Below are 15,559 nucleotides of genomic sequence, written 5' to 3' on the forward strand. Positions count from 1 at the left end.
ATTTCGGGCTGAGTCCTGATTAAAGGTCCTGGCCCGAACCATCGACTCTTTATTCCTCCTCGTGGAAGCCGCCTGACCCGCTGAGTTCCTCCAGCATTCCTGTGTGCGTCACCCTAGATTTCCAGCATCCGCAGAATCTCTTGTGTTTATCGTTTAAAGAACATTCCAGAGGATGAAAGGGGGCAGCGGGTTAAGAACAGATTCCAGAACTCTGAGCTGGGGCAGCTGATGGAGTAGTTAAAAGCAGCGAGGCACCGGTTGGCAGTATCCGAAAAGTGCAGAGATGGGAAAAATGAGATTTCAGATATGGGGGGGGGCAAGCCCAGTGAAGCATTTGGAAGCAGGGAAGAGGATTTTCAAGTAGAGGTATTATTGGACAAGGGGCAAACATTAGTTAGTAAGCAAAGAGAGGTATGATAGAATCTTTAGGAAGGAAGTTCATAACAGGGGCTAATTCCAGTCAACGTCTGGTTCAGTCATTTGGGTTCTCCAACACTTTTCTTCTCCTTTGGGAGGACTTAGCTCTTGATTTCCTCCACCACTCGTTAAGGCACCGAATGCTTGATGTGCTTCACTCCAGTATGGATCCTCCAGCTCCTGAACTGGTCAGTACTCCCCAATGGAAGCAGGTGCCCTGCCTCAAGATTCGCAAGCTGCACTAGCAATTTATAGATTGCCCAATAACCCAGTGATGAGGCGCAGAGTGCCTGCTGACCCAAACTCCAAACAGCTAATGCTGTCCAAGATGATTAAAATCAAACTGGAGTTTATTGTCATAGGTACAAGTACATGTACGTACAGACACAATGAAAACATTGCAGAGTGTCATAGGCATACAGCATCATATAGGCATCATTCACAAGAAAAGCATAAACATAAATTATCTCCATTTTTATTTTTTTACAAGAAAATGCAATTAGAACAAAGCAACATTTTAGTGCAAAATGATCACAGTGGTTTCTAAGCTGTGGTGGTTAGGAAGTTGGTTCAAGACCTGGATGGCTGAAGGGAGGTAACTGTTCTTAAACCTCATGATCTTCCTCGTCTGTCTGATTGGACCAACGCAGAGAAAAACTGGAGGTTTCAATTATGGAATCCATTGGCTATGCAGTAAAGTGATCCCAAAGTCTCTAGTGAGGGAATGGGCAGAGGTGCTGTCCTTCAGATGACATGTTAGGCCAAGAGCCTGTGGACAAAAAAAGCCCCAGATAGGCAATTTATCCTAATATCCTAGCCAACACTTAAATCTTAACCAAAACTAAAGGGAAAGCTTAACTGGTTATTTTAACAATACTCTTTGATGAAAGCTTGCAAATTAGCAACGTTATAACATTTCAAAAAAATTAGTTAAATGGAAGTACATTGAGATGCCAAAACCAAATTATTTTGTTTTTGCTTGCTTTTACATCTGGATTATTAATCCATGGTTCAGATCTCATTAAAGCAGTTTGCAAAATATAATCCATTTACAAGGGACAGAAATGGCAAAAGTGGTATCTGGCAAAGGGCAATAATGCTGCCTGATTGTTGTAAATGCTCAATGGCCTTACCAACCACAGAGATACGTCACTTTTAATCCCATCCACCTTTTATATCATTAAGACCATAAAACATAGGAGCAGAATTGGTCCATTTGGCTCATCTAATTTGTTCCACCATTTCATCATGGCTGATTCATTTTCCCTCTCAATCCCATTCTCCTGCCATCTCCCCGTAATCTTTACCCACCTTGAATAATCAAGAACCTATCATCCTCCACCTCAAATATAACCAATGACCTGACCTTCACAGTCACCTGTGGCAACAAATTTCATAGATTCACCACACTCAGGCTAAAAAAATTCCTCCTCATTTCCATTCTAAATGGATCTCCCTTTATTCTGAGGCTGTGCCCTCTGGTCTTACACTCCCCTACCATAGGAAATATCCTCTCCATATCCACTCTATCAAGGCCTTTCAACATTCAATAAGTTTCAGTGGGAACCCCCTTCATTTTTCTAAATTCCAGTGAGTACGGGCCGAGAGCCGTCAAACCCTCCTCATACGATAACTCTTTCATTCCCAGAAACATTCTCCTAAACCTCTTCTGAACCTTTTCCATTTTCAGCACATCCATTCTTAGATAAGATGTCCTAAACTGCTCATAATATTCCAAATGAGGCCCCAGCAGTGCCCTATAAAGCCTCAGCATTACACCCTTACTTTTATATTCTGGGCCTGTCGAAATGAATGCTAATATTACATTTACCTTCTTTACTACTGACGCAAACTGCAAGTCCACTTGCACGTCAGATAGTTTGAATTTTCAGCTCATTTAGAAAATAGTCTATGCTTTTGTTCCTTCTTCCAAAGTGCATGACCATATACTTCCCAACGCTGTATTCTATCTGACACTTCTTTGCCCATTCTCCTAATCTGTCTAAGTCCTTCTGCAGTCTCCCTGCTTCCTCAACACTACCTGCCCCTCCACCTATCTTCGTGTCATCTGCAAACTTGTTGGATGACCCATACTGGGCCCAGCACACAGATACAATCACAAGGAAGGTGTGCCAGCGTCTTTACTTTCTTAAAAGACTGGGGAGTTTTGGTGTGTTACCCCATTTCGACAGATCAGCTGTTGAAAGCATCCTGCCTGGTTGCACCATGGGCTGGTATGTCAAGTTGAACGCAGAGGAACGTGTGAAGCTGCAGATAGCAGTGGACTCAGCCGGATGCATCATGGGCACATTTCTCCCCAAACATTGGTAGCATCTACAGAAGGAACTGCTTCAATAGGGCAACATGAATCATAGAACATACAACATACAGCACAGACCAGGCCCTTCAGCCCATGATATTGTGCCAACCTTAACCTATCATCAAGAATCCCCACCATCGAGGCCATCCCATCTTTTAGCAGCCACCATCGGGCAGGAAGTACAGAGCCTGAAGTCCCATATTACCAAGTTCAAGAGCAGCTACTTCCCTTCAACCATTCAGTTCTTGAACAACCTGCACAACCCTAATCATTATGTGTAGCAGCTCTATGATCACTTTGCATTAAAATTGATTTTCTGTTCCAATTGTGATTTCCCTTGTAAAAAATATTCATAATATATGTATGATGTATGCTTTTCTTGTGAATGCTGCTTATTTGATGCCATGTGCCTGTAGCTTTTCATTGTACAGGGCAACATCTGCCATTCTTTCCAGTAATGCTCATATCCCTAAGAATGAATTGTCATTCCTGTATGCTAGTCCCTGCCTCACACCCCAGATCCTGGTGAATGAACTGAGGGAGAGAAAGTGATAATGAGAATGCATTGCCTTCACAAATATGAAGCTGATGCATTGCCTTCTTAGCTACCTGGAGAAGAAGAATTTCAGAGTTGTCTCCTTTGATAATCAATGAACAATTTGAATGTTTGAAATGTATTAGTGAGTTTGAAGTGGGGGGGGGTCATAGAGTTATAGAATACTACAGCACATAATACGTCCCTCAGCCCATGCCAAATTATTATTTTGCGTGGTCCCATTGACCACACATGGACCGTAGTCTTCCATGTCCCTCATGTCCGTATACTTATCCAATCTTCTCTTAAATGTTGAAATTGAACTTGCATCTAATACTTCCTTGGACAGCTCATTCCACAGTCGCTTCAGCCTCTGAGGAATCTGGACATTTCGACAAAGGGAACTTTGCAGGGTTCTGGAGAAGAATTGGTATTGGTACAAACGTGAGGAATAAGTCTGGTGCTGTAAAATTCTACAATTCTGTGAAGTTGTGTGTTAATTCTAAGCACAGTCAGAAAGGGTGGAACTAGAGCTTCGAAGACATTGCTCCAGCTCCATAATATACAGTGGCTTCGGTTGTCCCTCAACTCCCACAGTCCCACAATGTTTGCATCTCTTCCTAGCTTCTGTTTTGAGTTTGAAGTCCTTTAGTTGTGGGGTGAATTACTGATGGATGTTGGCACCAGTACACTTTGAGTTTTTCACTTCCTTCAGCCGCTTATTTGTCCTTTCCACCTGGTGAGGAAATTCCAGTCACCTTCTGTTATCCCTCTTTTTCAGAACCACTGATGCCAAAGTACAGCGTTACCTTGTGGGGTTGTTACCTCTTCTAATCTGGATTGATTTAGAAATGCCACAATTGACTCAGATTCAATTGCACATTTATTTTCTATCTAAGCAGTAACTATGGAGTGAATGAATACTAACAAAGTGATGCAAATGCGTCGTGATTAAATTGTCAGGACAATGGCCTACAGTTAAACATGAGTTCAAATGCCACTTTGACAGTTTGATCAAGATCAGAATCAGGTTTATTATAACAAACATGTATCATGAAATTTGTTGTTTTGCAGCGGCAAATCAGGTGGCCCCTGTTTTTTGAACGTTCGCTCTATGACAGCTCGCTGTTACGAAAGACCTGCATTAGTACCTGTTTTCGCTAAGCAAAGAGGATTTTCGCTTTTACAAAAAAAAGACACCCGCTTTATACGTGTGTTTACCCCGAGAAAGACTACCATGACCGTGAAGCCTTGTGCGGGCAGTTGTGTGCGCATGTGTACACGTGCTGATTTTTTTTTTCTCCAAATCGATTTTGGCTCGCTGTCGTCTTGAGCCTGATAAGTGAAACTACACAGTACATACATTATTTCTACTTCATATAGGCTGTGCATTTATCATATAATTCCTGCTTTTACTATATGTTCATGTTATTTTAGTTTTTATGTGTTATTTGTTATGATTTGGTAGGTTATTTTTTGGGTCTGGGAACGCTCAAAAAATTTTCCCATATAAATTAATGGTAATTGCTTCTTTGCTTTACGACATTTTGGCTTACAAACGGTTTCATAGGAACACTCTACCTTCAGATAGCGGGGGAAACCTGGGTACATTAAAAATTTCTATGTTATGATAATAAATATATAAAAAGTAAATAAACAGTAGAACAAGAGAGTAAAATAGTGATGTAGGGAGGTGATGTCATCAGCACACTAGCAGATAAAACTAGAGCAGAGACTGGCCCCATGCAATAGTGAGTATACAGGGAGTAGGAAACGAAGCTGAGGAAACAGTCTTGTGGGGCACCAGTGTGAGTATTAATGTGGTGGTGGTGTTGCTACCTATCCTTACTGAAATGACAGAATCATTGCAGAATATGGTGAAGGTGTTGCCGCCTGTCTTTACTGACATGACTATACTTTTGTCTCCAGGCAAACTTTCTACAGTTGGCTTCTCTGTAATCCAAGGACTTGGATTTAGACACTAATTTATTCAAACCAATTCTTCTAAGCAGCTGAATGAAAAAATTTCTTGCATTGTTCAACAGGCTACACTACTGTAAAGGAGTATAAAATGTTTCAAACTGAATGAAAGATAATGAATGAATTAGGAACGTTATCCATTGGTGCTCATCCCTCACAGTAGGCATGGTCCCAGCTCCAAAGAAACAGACGCACTTTGCCCCACTGTCTCATTTGTCAGTCAGTTAGTGAGGCCCTGGTTGACCTGTGACTGAACTCCAGTGACCCGCCTCTGTTACATATCCCTTGATGCCTCTGGTTAACAAAAAACCATCAATCTCAGATTTAAAATTAACATTTACCCTAGTATTAATTGTCAACTGCAGAAGTGAGTTCTAACCACTTTTCCTTCCGTGTGTCTAACTGCTTCATGCCTCTGTAAGCCCTGAGAGTGATTTTTCGCCTAAGTTCCCTGCTAAACAACAGCTTAATTTTTCCACATTTATCTATCTAACTCCACTTAATATCTTGTACGTTTGTGTCTGTGTGTATGTATGTTATTTGAGATTTGTTTGGCCTCCATGTATTTTGGGCTACTGGTGTATTATATGCAGGTGTAAATCTTGGTGTATGCACCTATGTGTGTATCTTGTAGGACCAGGGATGTGTAAGTATGTCGTAGTGCATGTGTGTGTGTGTGTGTGTGTGTGTGTGTGTGGTGGATAGTGCTGGGAGGCAAGGACTTTGTAGTTAATATTCGGAACCAGCTGACCTCGTCTTGATCTAACATTATATTCTCTGTGATGATAAGCCATGTACATACATCTACTGATGCTTCTGGACACATCTTCAGTGATGTTCCTGGAATCATCGGGTGTTTTGGGTCTTTCAACATCATACAACCTCCTCCAGGTGACCCAGCCGGGGCTGATCAGACCCCAGCTTGGGTCCAGATGGCTAGCCACTTATGACTCCATGGCTCCCCTCTTTTGAGCCACAGCCATCTTGAGGCCCTCTCTGCCGCATCTGTGGTACTGCGGATGGCTCTCCTCTTCCTCTCTCCCTCGATGCCCAAAATGCTGAAGGCTCTAACTAAAGAACGGTCTACGAATCCCCTACAACCAACCTCCACTGGGAGACACCTCGCTCTCCATCCAGCCTGCTGACAGTAAAGAAATTATATCTATTCCAATATGCCACTGCATCAACCTACTGCAGAGAATCAAGAAGCAATATTGGATGACTGAGGTACTTGGGTTATAGAATCATAGAGAAGTACAGCACAGAAAGAGGCTGTTTGGCCCATCTAGCCCATGCTGAAACTGTGGGATGATACATAAGGACTCACACCTAACAATAGGAAACCTGCCCAGAGTTCAATGTCTGGTGAAGTAAATTTTATAGTAAATTTCAGAACCTCGAATTGCTGATTGCAAAATAAAAGTTACATGGAACTGGTCTTAAGCAAAGGATTAAATATTTGCTTTAATGCAAGTACCATTCCTTTATTAAAGTCACTGTGAGGCGCATTGTGAAGGACATATCTTTGCCAAGAAAGGTAATGTTGCAATATTGCAGCTTACATGCGAAGAGTAACTGATTCAAAGGTTGTGGGCTCAGGGAACTAGTACAAATTTATTAGTATCAGACTCTGGTGTGCAAATGAACGAATGCCATTCTGTCGGGGGTAAAATGTTAAAATGAAGCCTTCTTGTTAGTCCTTCTGAATGGACATCAAATATTCTATGGTGTTTCTGAAATAACAAGTGGCCAATATGTGCTTCTCAATAAGTAGGCCAAAAAACTATACTGTCATCATCTCTTAGCTGTTTGTGGGATCTTGTTTTGTGAAATTTATAGCTATTTTTTCTTATATGGTCTGATTTATTTTTGGCAGTAAATATATGAGATTGGGGACGATTTGTGCGTCCAAGTGTATGGTACATGAAGAGCTTCACAAGTGCTGTAAGTAATTAGGAAAGCTAACAAATGGAATGATATCTTCTATTTAACGGAACATTGAATACTAGAACAGGGAGGTTAGGTTTCAGCTATATAGGGCTTTGGGTGCCACAGCTGGAGTGCCATGTACAGTGCTGGTCTCCTTATTTAAGGAAGGGGTTAATGTAGTGATATAGTTCAGAGGAGGTTTATTACTCTGAGATCTGGAAGAGATGGGTTATCTAACAAGGAAAGGTTGGACAGGCTAGACTTATATATGTTCTATTTTACAAGAGTGAGAGGGAACATAAGAGGGTCTTGACAATTTAGATGTGGAGAGGGTGCTTCCTTTTGTGAGAAAATCTAGAACAATGCCTGGCCATTTAAAAAGTAAAAGATGACTCTTTTAACATAGGGTTGACATAAATTATTTTTTCTCTGATAATCATGAATCTTTAGAATTCCATTCCTCATTTTTCAGTGAATTATTATTGGGGCAGATGTAGATAGGGAGGGAGGGAACGTCGACTCAGACCATGAGGGGCCTGCGTCGGGCATTTTCATGCCTTACAAGGCGCAGATTGGAAGTCTGTGTGGGGCGCCACTCCTCGCGCAGACACTAGAGCAATGTGTGGTTAAGTGCCTTGCTCAAGGACACAAACACGCTGCCACAGCTGAGGCTTGAACTAGCGACCTTCAGGTCACTAGACGAACGCCTTAACCACTTGGCCACGTATGTAGGTAGGTTTTTAATAGTCAGGGGGCTGAAAGATTCCTGTGAACATAGAACATTGAAGATAATAGCACAGCCCATAATATTGTGCCAACCTTTTAACCTACTCTAAGATCAATCTAACCACTCACTTCAATATAGCCCTCCAGTTTTCTATCATTCATGCCCTTATCTAAGAGTTTCTTAAGTGTCTCGAATATATCTGCCTCTACCACCATTGACATCCCCCTATACATTCCCTCAATCAGCTTAAAATTATGTTCCCTCATATTAGCCATACTGTGATTGGACAGGAATACAGAGCTGTAGTTACAGTCAGATTGGCCATTTAATGATACCATGTGCTTAAAGGGCTGAGTGGCCTACACAAGTTCTGATGTATACATTTGGGACAGTTTTGCAATGTTAGGTAGCTATTTATGTGGAGGTTTTTGGTGATACAGTTGAGGTTGTAAAGGCAAAGTACACTCAGTGGCTACTTTATTAGGTAACCCTGTACATCTGCCCATTAATGCAAATACTTAGTCAGGCAATCATGTGGCAGCAGACATGATCAAGAGGTTCAGTTGTTGTTCAGATCAAAACTCAAAATGGGGAGGAAGTGTGATCTAGGTACTTTAACTTTGGAACGATCGTTGGTGCCAGACAGTTTGGTTGGAGTATCTCAAAAACTGCTAATCTCCTGGAACTTTCACACACAACAGTCTCTAGAGTTTACAGAGAATGGGGCAAGAATCAAAAGGCATCCAGTGAGTACCAGTTCTGTGGGCAAAAGCACCTTTTTAATGAGAGAGGCCAGAGGAGAATGGCTGGACTGGTTCCAGTTGACAGACAGAGGACAGCAATTCAAGTAAGCATGGATTACAACAGTGGTGTGCAGAAGAGCATCTCTGAATGCACAACATGTCGAATCTTGAGATGGATGGGCTACAGGAACAGAAAAATACCCCCTGTACCTAATAAAGTGGCCACTGAGTGCATGAATGAATTATATTTCTGTTTGTATTATATCTGGCTTCAATTAATGGTGTTCATTGTAGGTCGAATATTAATAATGTGGTTATGGTGAATTTGTTAGAACGCTGTTTATTTCTCCAACTCATTCTCAGTTAAAGTGGATAAAGAAAATGAGCTGGTTTTAAAAGCACACTCCGCACATATGGTATCTGTGAGACTCAGTCACTTAGTCATAAATTAATTAAAAGTTGAAGTGATCCATAGTGGAAAGCAGATCGTTTTACTGGTAAATTGCTCATTCTTTTGTGCCACTTAGTGTGATTTTGCTCCTGCCCATCATTGTCTCTCATTGTTCTGTGTAACAGAGGGGGTCTGGGCTAGGAGCATGCCGAGGTTTCAGCTAATGACAGGAAGTCTTTAAAGTTTGCCCTGTATTTCATCTTCTCAACAGGAGTTCCTGGACGCATCTACTGTTTGATCCCTACAGTGAGATTATTGCTGCAGTTAATTAACAGATCCTCCAGTTACTTGCACTCGTTTGAAAGTGTACTGGAAGCCCGAAGGTAATAATTCAGGCCATCCCCACTGATAAATGCTTACAGGCGGAGGGTGTCCTTTACTTCCAGGGCAGATGTCCAGGTATTATGACTGTTCGTTTTAAGAATACAAGAAACAGTAACAGGTCGGTCAGACCCTTAGTTCCCCATTCAGTTAATCATGGCTGGTGGTAATTCATCCTTTTCCATGTATTAAAAAAAGGCGACCGCTTAGTTTCACAAACCAGCTCTGTGGACACAGGTGTCATCGAGGACTCCACTTTTACATTTGGGATGAAGTTGTAGAAAGGTCGACTTGTACACATCAAGATCCCGCAATGACCCAGTAACATAAACGATTCCGAGATGGTCTTTACTTGCAGTCAGTATTCATTGCAAGCACTCGAGTCTGGAGCAAGACGACAAGCTGCCAGAGGAACTCAGCGGGCCGACCTGCACTTGTGGAGACGCAGGGATCCACCTGAAACGTCAGCTCTCCCGCTGGGGTCAGCAGTCTGTTCCGCGCCTCGCCACAACTTTCCGTATTGTCCTTCGAAGTAAAGTCACGGGACACTGCGTATTTGAACGGTTAGCCAGCTATCCAACGCAAAGCGTTCGGTGGGGGGTTTAAATTTGCTCAGTGCTGGGAGAGGTTGCATGTGCGAAACCCCGCGGCTCGTGTGTCTAAAATTCCCAGATGGATCTTACTCTCGAGTGAAAGTAATTTGGCGTTTCCTTTTCAGATTGCTGCAAACTGTTTAAAGAACTAACCCGCCTCTGAAGTTTGGCAGTCACTTTTTGAAAGAAATAGAAAGCCGCCCACTTACCCCAGTTAACAGCTTCCCGCACGCACAGTGATTGGAGACGATTAAAATTATCTGCCTGATACTTCACAAAGAGAAAATGAAACCAAAACAGTTCGGTATCTTATGGGAATTATGTCTATGAAATAAGTCAGAGGGAGGTTTGGACGTTGATTTGGGTACTCCGTATCTGTGTTGATTGTCTGACGAACTGCGATACCTTTTTGTAGGGTTCTACGTATCTTACCCATTCTGTTCATTTTGCTAAGTATTTGGTATCGATTAAAAGTTTAACGCTGTTTACAGGTAACTAATACATAACGACAAAATATTTGCAGTCACCAAAAAAATCTAGCATCAAAGTCAGCTCTGAAACAACTTTTAATTTCAACCTCGTTAAAGCAAGTGTGTTTTTTAATACTTCCACTTACTTCATTACCTTGATTTAACGAAATATTTAATCCTTTGAATGGAGAAAACTTTTTAAAAATTCTGCTTAGCGATCGACTTTTTAAGATTTTAGTTAGTATTTCCAAGTCAGTCAGTGGATTGTAAATCAGGATCCCAGTGACAGGATTTCGTCCGGCTTTCTGTAAGAGAATTACGGAAAGTGAGAGCTATTCGCCAATGAAGGCTTTCGAGTGAAGGCTCGTTTAACGTGTAAAACTTTAAACCTGACAACTAATCCGGTGCTTTTTGTAGGGACCCCTGTTACTTCGGTTCTGGTGCTCACCAAGAACTAAAATAAAATGATACGCTGCGTTTCCAGTTGCAGAGTGGTCCATTGGAACTAATCCAGGCTGATTGGAAGCGGGACGACTTTACGCCGTCCTGTCCCCTTCTTACACCGGCGCTATCGCTGCTATATCTTCCCACCGCGCCAGTGATGCAGTAATTGCCCGGCGATTCAAGGCGGCATTTCTCCTCTCTCCGACGCTAACACCTCTCTGTCATTCACATCTAACTGCTGTCAACTGCTTTTTTGTGCAGCGGACTGACGGATAAAGATCTCTCAGTCCGCTGACGATCTGTTGAAAGATGCGTCAGATGATGCACGGCGCCCGCTGCAATGTGGGCCGCTGCTGGACCACGGAAGCATGCTCGGCGGCGCTGCCTCAGTCAGAACATCCTCGGCCCGGAGACAGTGGTGGGTTCCTCGCACTCGGACACGGAATGCGGCGTTCACTTTCAGCTACAACACTGACAAGGCGTTGCACCGTGAAGTGGCGCATTCTAACCGAGAAATAGAGAGCTAGTTGCCCCTGACCCCCTGGTCAACACTTATCTCCTCACTACAGACTGAGTGTAAGTGTCCTTTTGCTGCTGTGTAGACAAATAGGCTGCCGAAGTCCTTGAGTTACAAAAGTTGTTGGTTGTCCGTTGTACCCACCAATGACAGGAGACCTGTACGGGGAGTTTTTAAAGTGGAGAAGCCGTTGTACTGGGGGCAGTTCCACTGTCCCGACCTCGGATGCCCAGGTCTAGTGGTACAAATAGTTGTCACAACTGGAGTCTTCCTTGGTTGCAGTAGATGACCTTGACCTTTTCTGTCCCTTGTCATGCCCTTCGCTCTCCATGAAGGCCCTTAGGTCTGACTTCACATGTTAGGACAGGCATGTCTTTACCTCACTGGGGTATGAGGCCCACCAGCTACCCTTACCTGGCCTAAGCAAACTGCGTCTTGAAGCCACCGGTGAGAGCTGAGTCCGGTGCGGCCCAAAGGTGAGAGAGCTGCCCCGGAATGGACATGGCAAGTCCTTTCACCAGTGGTGCTACCCCTCCCCGGACCACCCATTTACCCCTCAATTACAAATATTACTAGCATACTTCTTGAAGCTGTGAAGCTTTTTGGGCTGTGATGTAATCTCCAAGAGGTCTTACCAATGGAAGTCCTTTCTTAAAATAATGCCTTGCCTCTGTTTAGGTGATTATTTTTTTTAGAGATCAACCGCGTGTTGTCAACAACTTGCTTTAACTCAGTGTTTTAATAAACATACAGAATAATCCATCCCCCCCTCTCTCCCCCCGCCAGCGATTCAAGGGTCTGGCCGGGAGACACTGGACCAAAGGTTTGGATTACCCTTGCTTTAGTTTTAGGAGGTGCTGTTGTGTGTTGGGCAAAGGTTGTGGGGGAAGGCGGTGTCTTTTAACAGCGCGGTGTCATCTTCGATCTAAATGGCTAAATGATTGAACGAGAAAGGCTTCACTGCAAAGAAAACGGGACCCGATTTGTTCGGGGTCAGTGGACATGGTTGAAACCATCTTGTTGGTGGATACCTCTTCAAGTTATTAGGCTGTCAGCCTTGCCTATTCGGTCGGGATTTATATTTGAGAGGTGTGGACCTGTGGGGGGGGGGGGGGGTGGAATAGATGTCAAAGGATTAGAAGGCGAAAGATTGCGTGTTGAATGAACTTTAAACCTCGCTGCCTGGCCTCGAGCTGTTCGACTAGCCAGACTTCAGCGAATAATCACACAAGTGTTCAAGGTTATATTGTTTTTAAACAAATCAGTACGTGTTGCACCGAGGTTCATGGTTGATATTCTGTTAGGAAGTCAGGTAAATACCGAGACAGGGCAGTAACAGTACTTTAATGGCGGTTGGGAAATGGGATGCCACCAAAATAATCAATTTAATCAAAAAAGTGCAAAATACAAAATAATACAAAATAGGCTCTTGATCTCATAACCGACCTTATTATAACTTGGTACTTTATTGCCTACCTACACTGCAATTTCTCTGTAGCTGTTCCAGTTTATTCTGCATTCTATTATTTTTCTCTTGTACTACGTCAATGCAGTGTTGTAATGAATTGATCTGTATGAACAGTATGCAAGACAAGCTTTTCACTGTTGTTTAGTACATGTGACAATAACAAACCGATTCTAATTCCAATTCCAATGTATCCAGTTCCTGTATAATTGGTTAGATGGAAATTGTTGATTTGAAAAATGATTTCAGCGTAAGAATAAAGAGAGAATCAGAAAATGCTGATGGTACTTAACAAGTCAGCGGTACCTGTGGAAAAATAAGCATAAAAGTTTCAAGTTAATGACCTTTTATTGCGATAATCAATTATCTGAAACGCAAATGCTTGTTTACCTCTCCATAGATGCTGCCTGACCTCCTGAGTATTTCCAGAATTTTCTGTTTTATTTTGGATTTTCTCATATACTAACTTAGCTTTGCTTTTAGACAGAAGACATCTAACTCCTTGGTGAGACCATACCTGTGTAGCTTCAATCCTGAAAAAAAATGTACCTGCTGTAGAGAGTGAGAGATTCGTCAGGTTGGTTCCAAATGGTCATAAAATGAGAGACTGTGTTGACTAGGACTTTATTCCTCGGGTAGGAATGCTCAGAATGCTGAACAAGAGGATGTTTCCCTTTCCTGAGCAGTAATGGAGGAGGAGTCACAATCTCAAAATAAAAGGTCTAAAATGAAGATAAATTATTTTCAGTTGGATGGCGTTGGCTTTTTGGAATTCTTCAAGCAGGAAATGGAGGCTGTTATTGGGTTCTTTATAAGAAAGTGAGATTAATGTCTGGAAATGAGCTCAATCAAGGTACTGAGGCAGAAAGGTACGGACACAGTAGATTGCAGCACCTCATGTTCTGCATAGGTAGATAATCAGCTGATGATATATACATTGAATCCTCCATTTTCAGGAAAGCAATTCCCCCTCTATCCCTTTGTTCTCTCCTACATCCACTCCAGTCCCCATCACCATGTTACTTTCACCTCCTCCACTCACTCCCTCTTGTCCATCACCCATACATTCTTCCCACTGGGTCCCCTCCATCCTACTTGTTTCCATCTATCCTTCCCACCTCCAATGTTCCAGCTCCATTTCCCATCAGATTCCATCATCTGCAATACATTGTCACCTCCACCTATCACCTCCCAACCTCTGTCCTACAACGGGTCTCAACCTGAAATGTCAACTGTCCATTTCCTTCTAGAGATACTGCCTGACCCTTGGGGTTTCTGAGCACATTGAAGAACAACTTGTTGGGTGGGGAAGCAGATTTGAGGGGCCGAATGGCCTTACCCTTGCATCCAATATCTCATCTGCGCTGATGTGCTTTCTTCAGTAGTTAGTGTGCTTTTGATAAAGCCTGTTTCTGTATCACTGCGTTTGTAGATAGTGAGGTGTGATTATGCGTCAGTGTCAAGACTTGAGTTCACGTGGACACAGCAATGCTAGCCCTCTGCAGGTCAGGCTCTGGAGACTATGTACTGGCTCACGTAACCAACATTTGCTTCATGCACCCGGCCACTGGCAGGCAGTTTGGAAGAATTTTTCCTACTTCTGCCAATTGAAAGAAATGGACAGGAAACTGCGGCGTGCTGAGCTGGGAACCCCTCTTACCTGCCACCTAATGCACTATGGCTGAATTTAATTTACGATGCTGTGCAATGCATTAAAAATGAACGAAACATCAGGAACAGCACAAAACTAATAATCATTCTGAGCTTGGTTTATAATCACCCTAATGAACCATATGGAATCACAGCTGTACTCCAGCACAACTTTAAACCTATAAGTGCAGAAGCCTCCCTGTTTATCTTTCCCCTATTGGCATTGGGCTGCTATTCCTACTGACCAGGGTGGACATGGGCAGCAGCATTGCCTTCAGCAGCTGGGCCTGCAAGGATTCATGGGGTGGAGGGTGTTTACAGAGCCCACCACCCAGCAAGTGGTATGGGATGAACGGGAGCCAAGTGCACCCGGCTATGAAGGCAGGAACAGCAGGAGGGACGACTGTGCTGCTAAAAACAGAGACTTGTGGGGAGACATCAAGTTTCACAACCCCATTTGATGTGCAAGGAAATATGGCTGGGTAACCCCCTCCCACTTGTACAAAAATAGCAACAGTTGAGACAATGCCATCCATTCAGTAGTTGTTGGGCTGGATCCGTCATAACACTTACATTGGTTCACTGATTATGAAAGTTCTTTGGCATGTCTTGAGCAAAGAAGGCCACTATGTAAGTACCAGCTTTGTTCCTGAAAGTGTTTTTTAATGTTAGTGATGACTTTGTTTGCATTGAGAGGTGGTTACTGGCAATGGTGGTGAGTTGATAGTGTGAGATATGGGAACAGACATGGAAAACCATGCAATATCAGAATCAATAGAGCCATCACCTCATATCTCCATTGTTCAGGGTTTCACCCAGACCTTTGTGTGGAGTTGGCATGTTCTCCCTGTGACAAATCACAAAGATATGCAGGTTGGTAGGGTAATTGCACTAGTATGTAGGTGAAGGGTAGCTTCTGGGCGGAAGCAGAATCAGCTTTATCACTGACATATGTTGTGAAATTTGTTGTTCTGCAGTGACAGTACAGTGTAATACA

General features: G+C 42.9%; 1 protein-coding gene across 10 annotated transcripts in view; it reads left to right on the top strand.

The window, feature by feature from the left end:
- The window catches only part of sox5 (SRY-box transcription factor 5), a 396,739-nt gene that overhangs the window by 69,355 nt on the left and 311,825 nt on the right, over positions 1-15,559 (top strand). The window contains exon 1 of one of the 10 annotated variants that reach the window (XM_063072331.1): positions 15,177-15,192. The exons of the other annotated variants lie outside the window; for them this stretch is intronic. Coding sequence (XP_062928401.1) covers positions 15,191-15,192 — 2 coding nt within the window. The 5' untranslated portion in view covers positions 15,177-15,190. Of the gene's footprint in view, positions 1-15,176; positions 15,193-15,559 lie in introns of those variants that run through there. 10 annotated transcript variants of the gene reach the window in all.

This window comes from Mobula hypostoma, chromosome 20, assembly GCF_963921235.1.
Source record: "Mobula hypostoma chromosome 20, sMobHyp1.1, whole genome shotgun sequence".
NCBI classification, from domain to species: Eukaryota; Metazoa; Chordata; class Chondrichthyes; order Myliobatiformes; family Myliobatidae; genus Mobula; species Mobula hypostoma.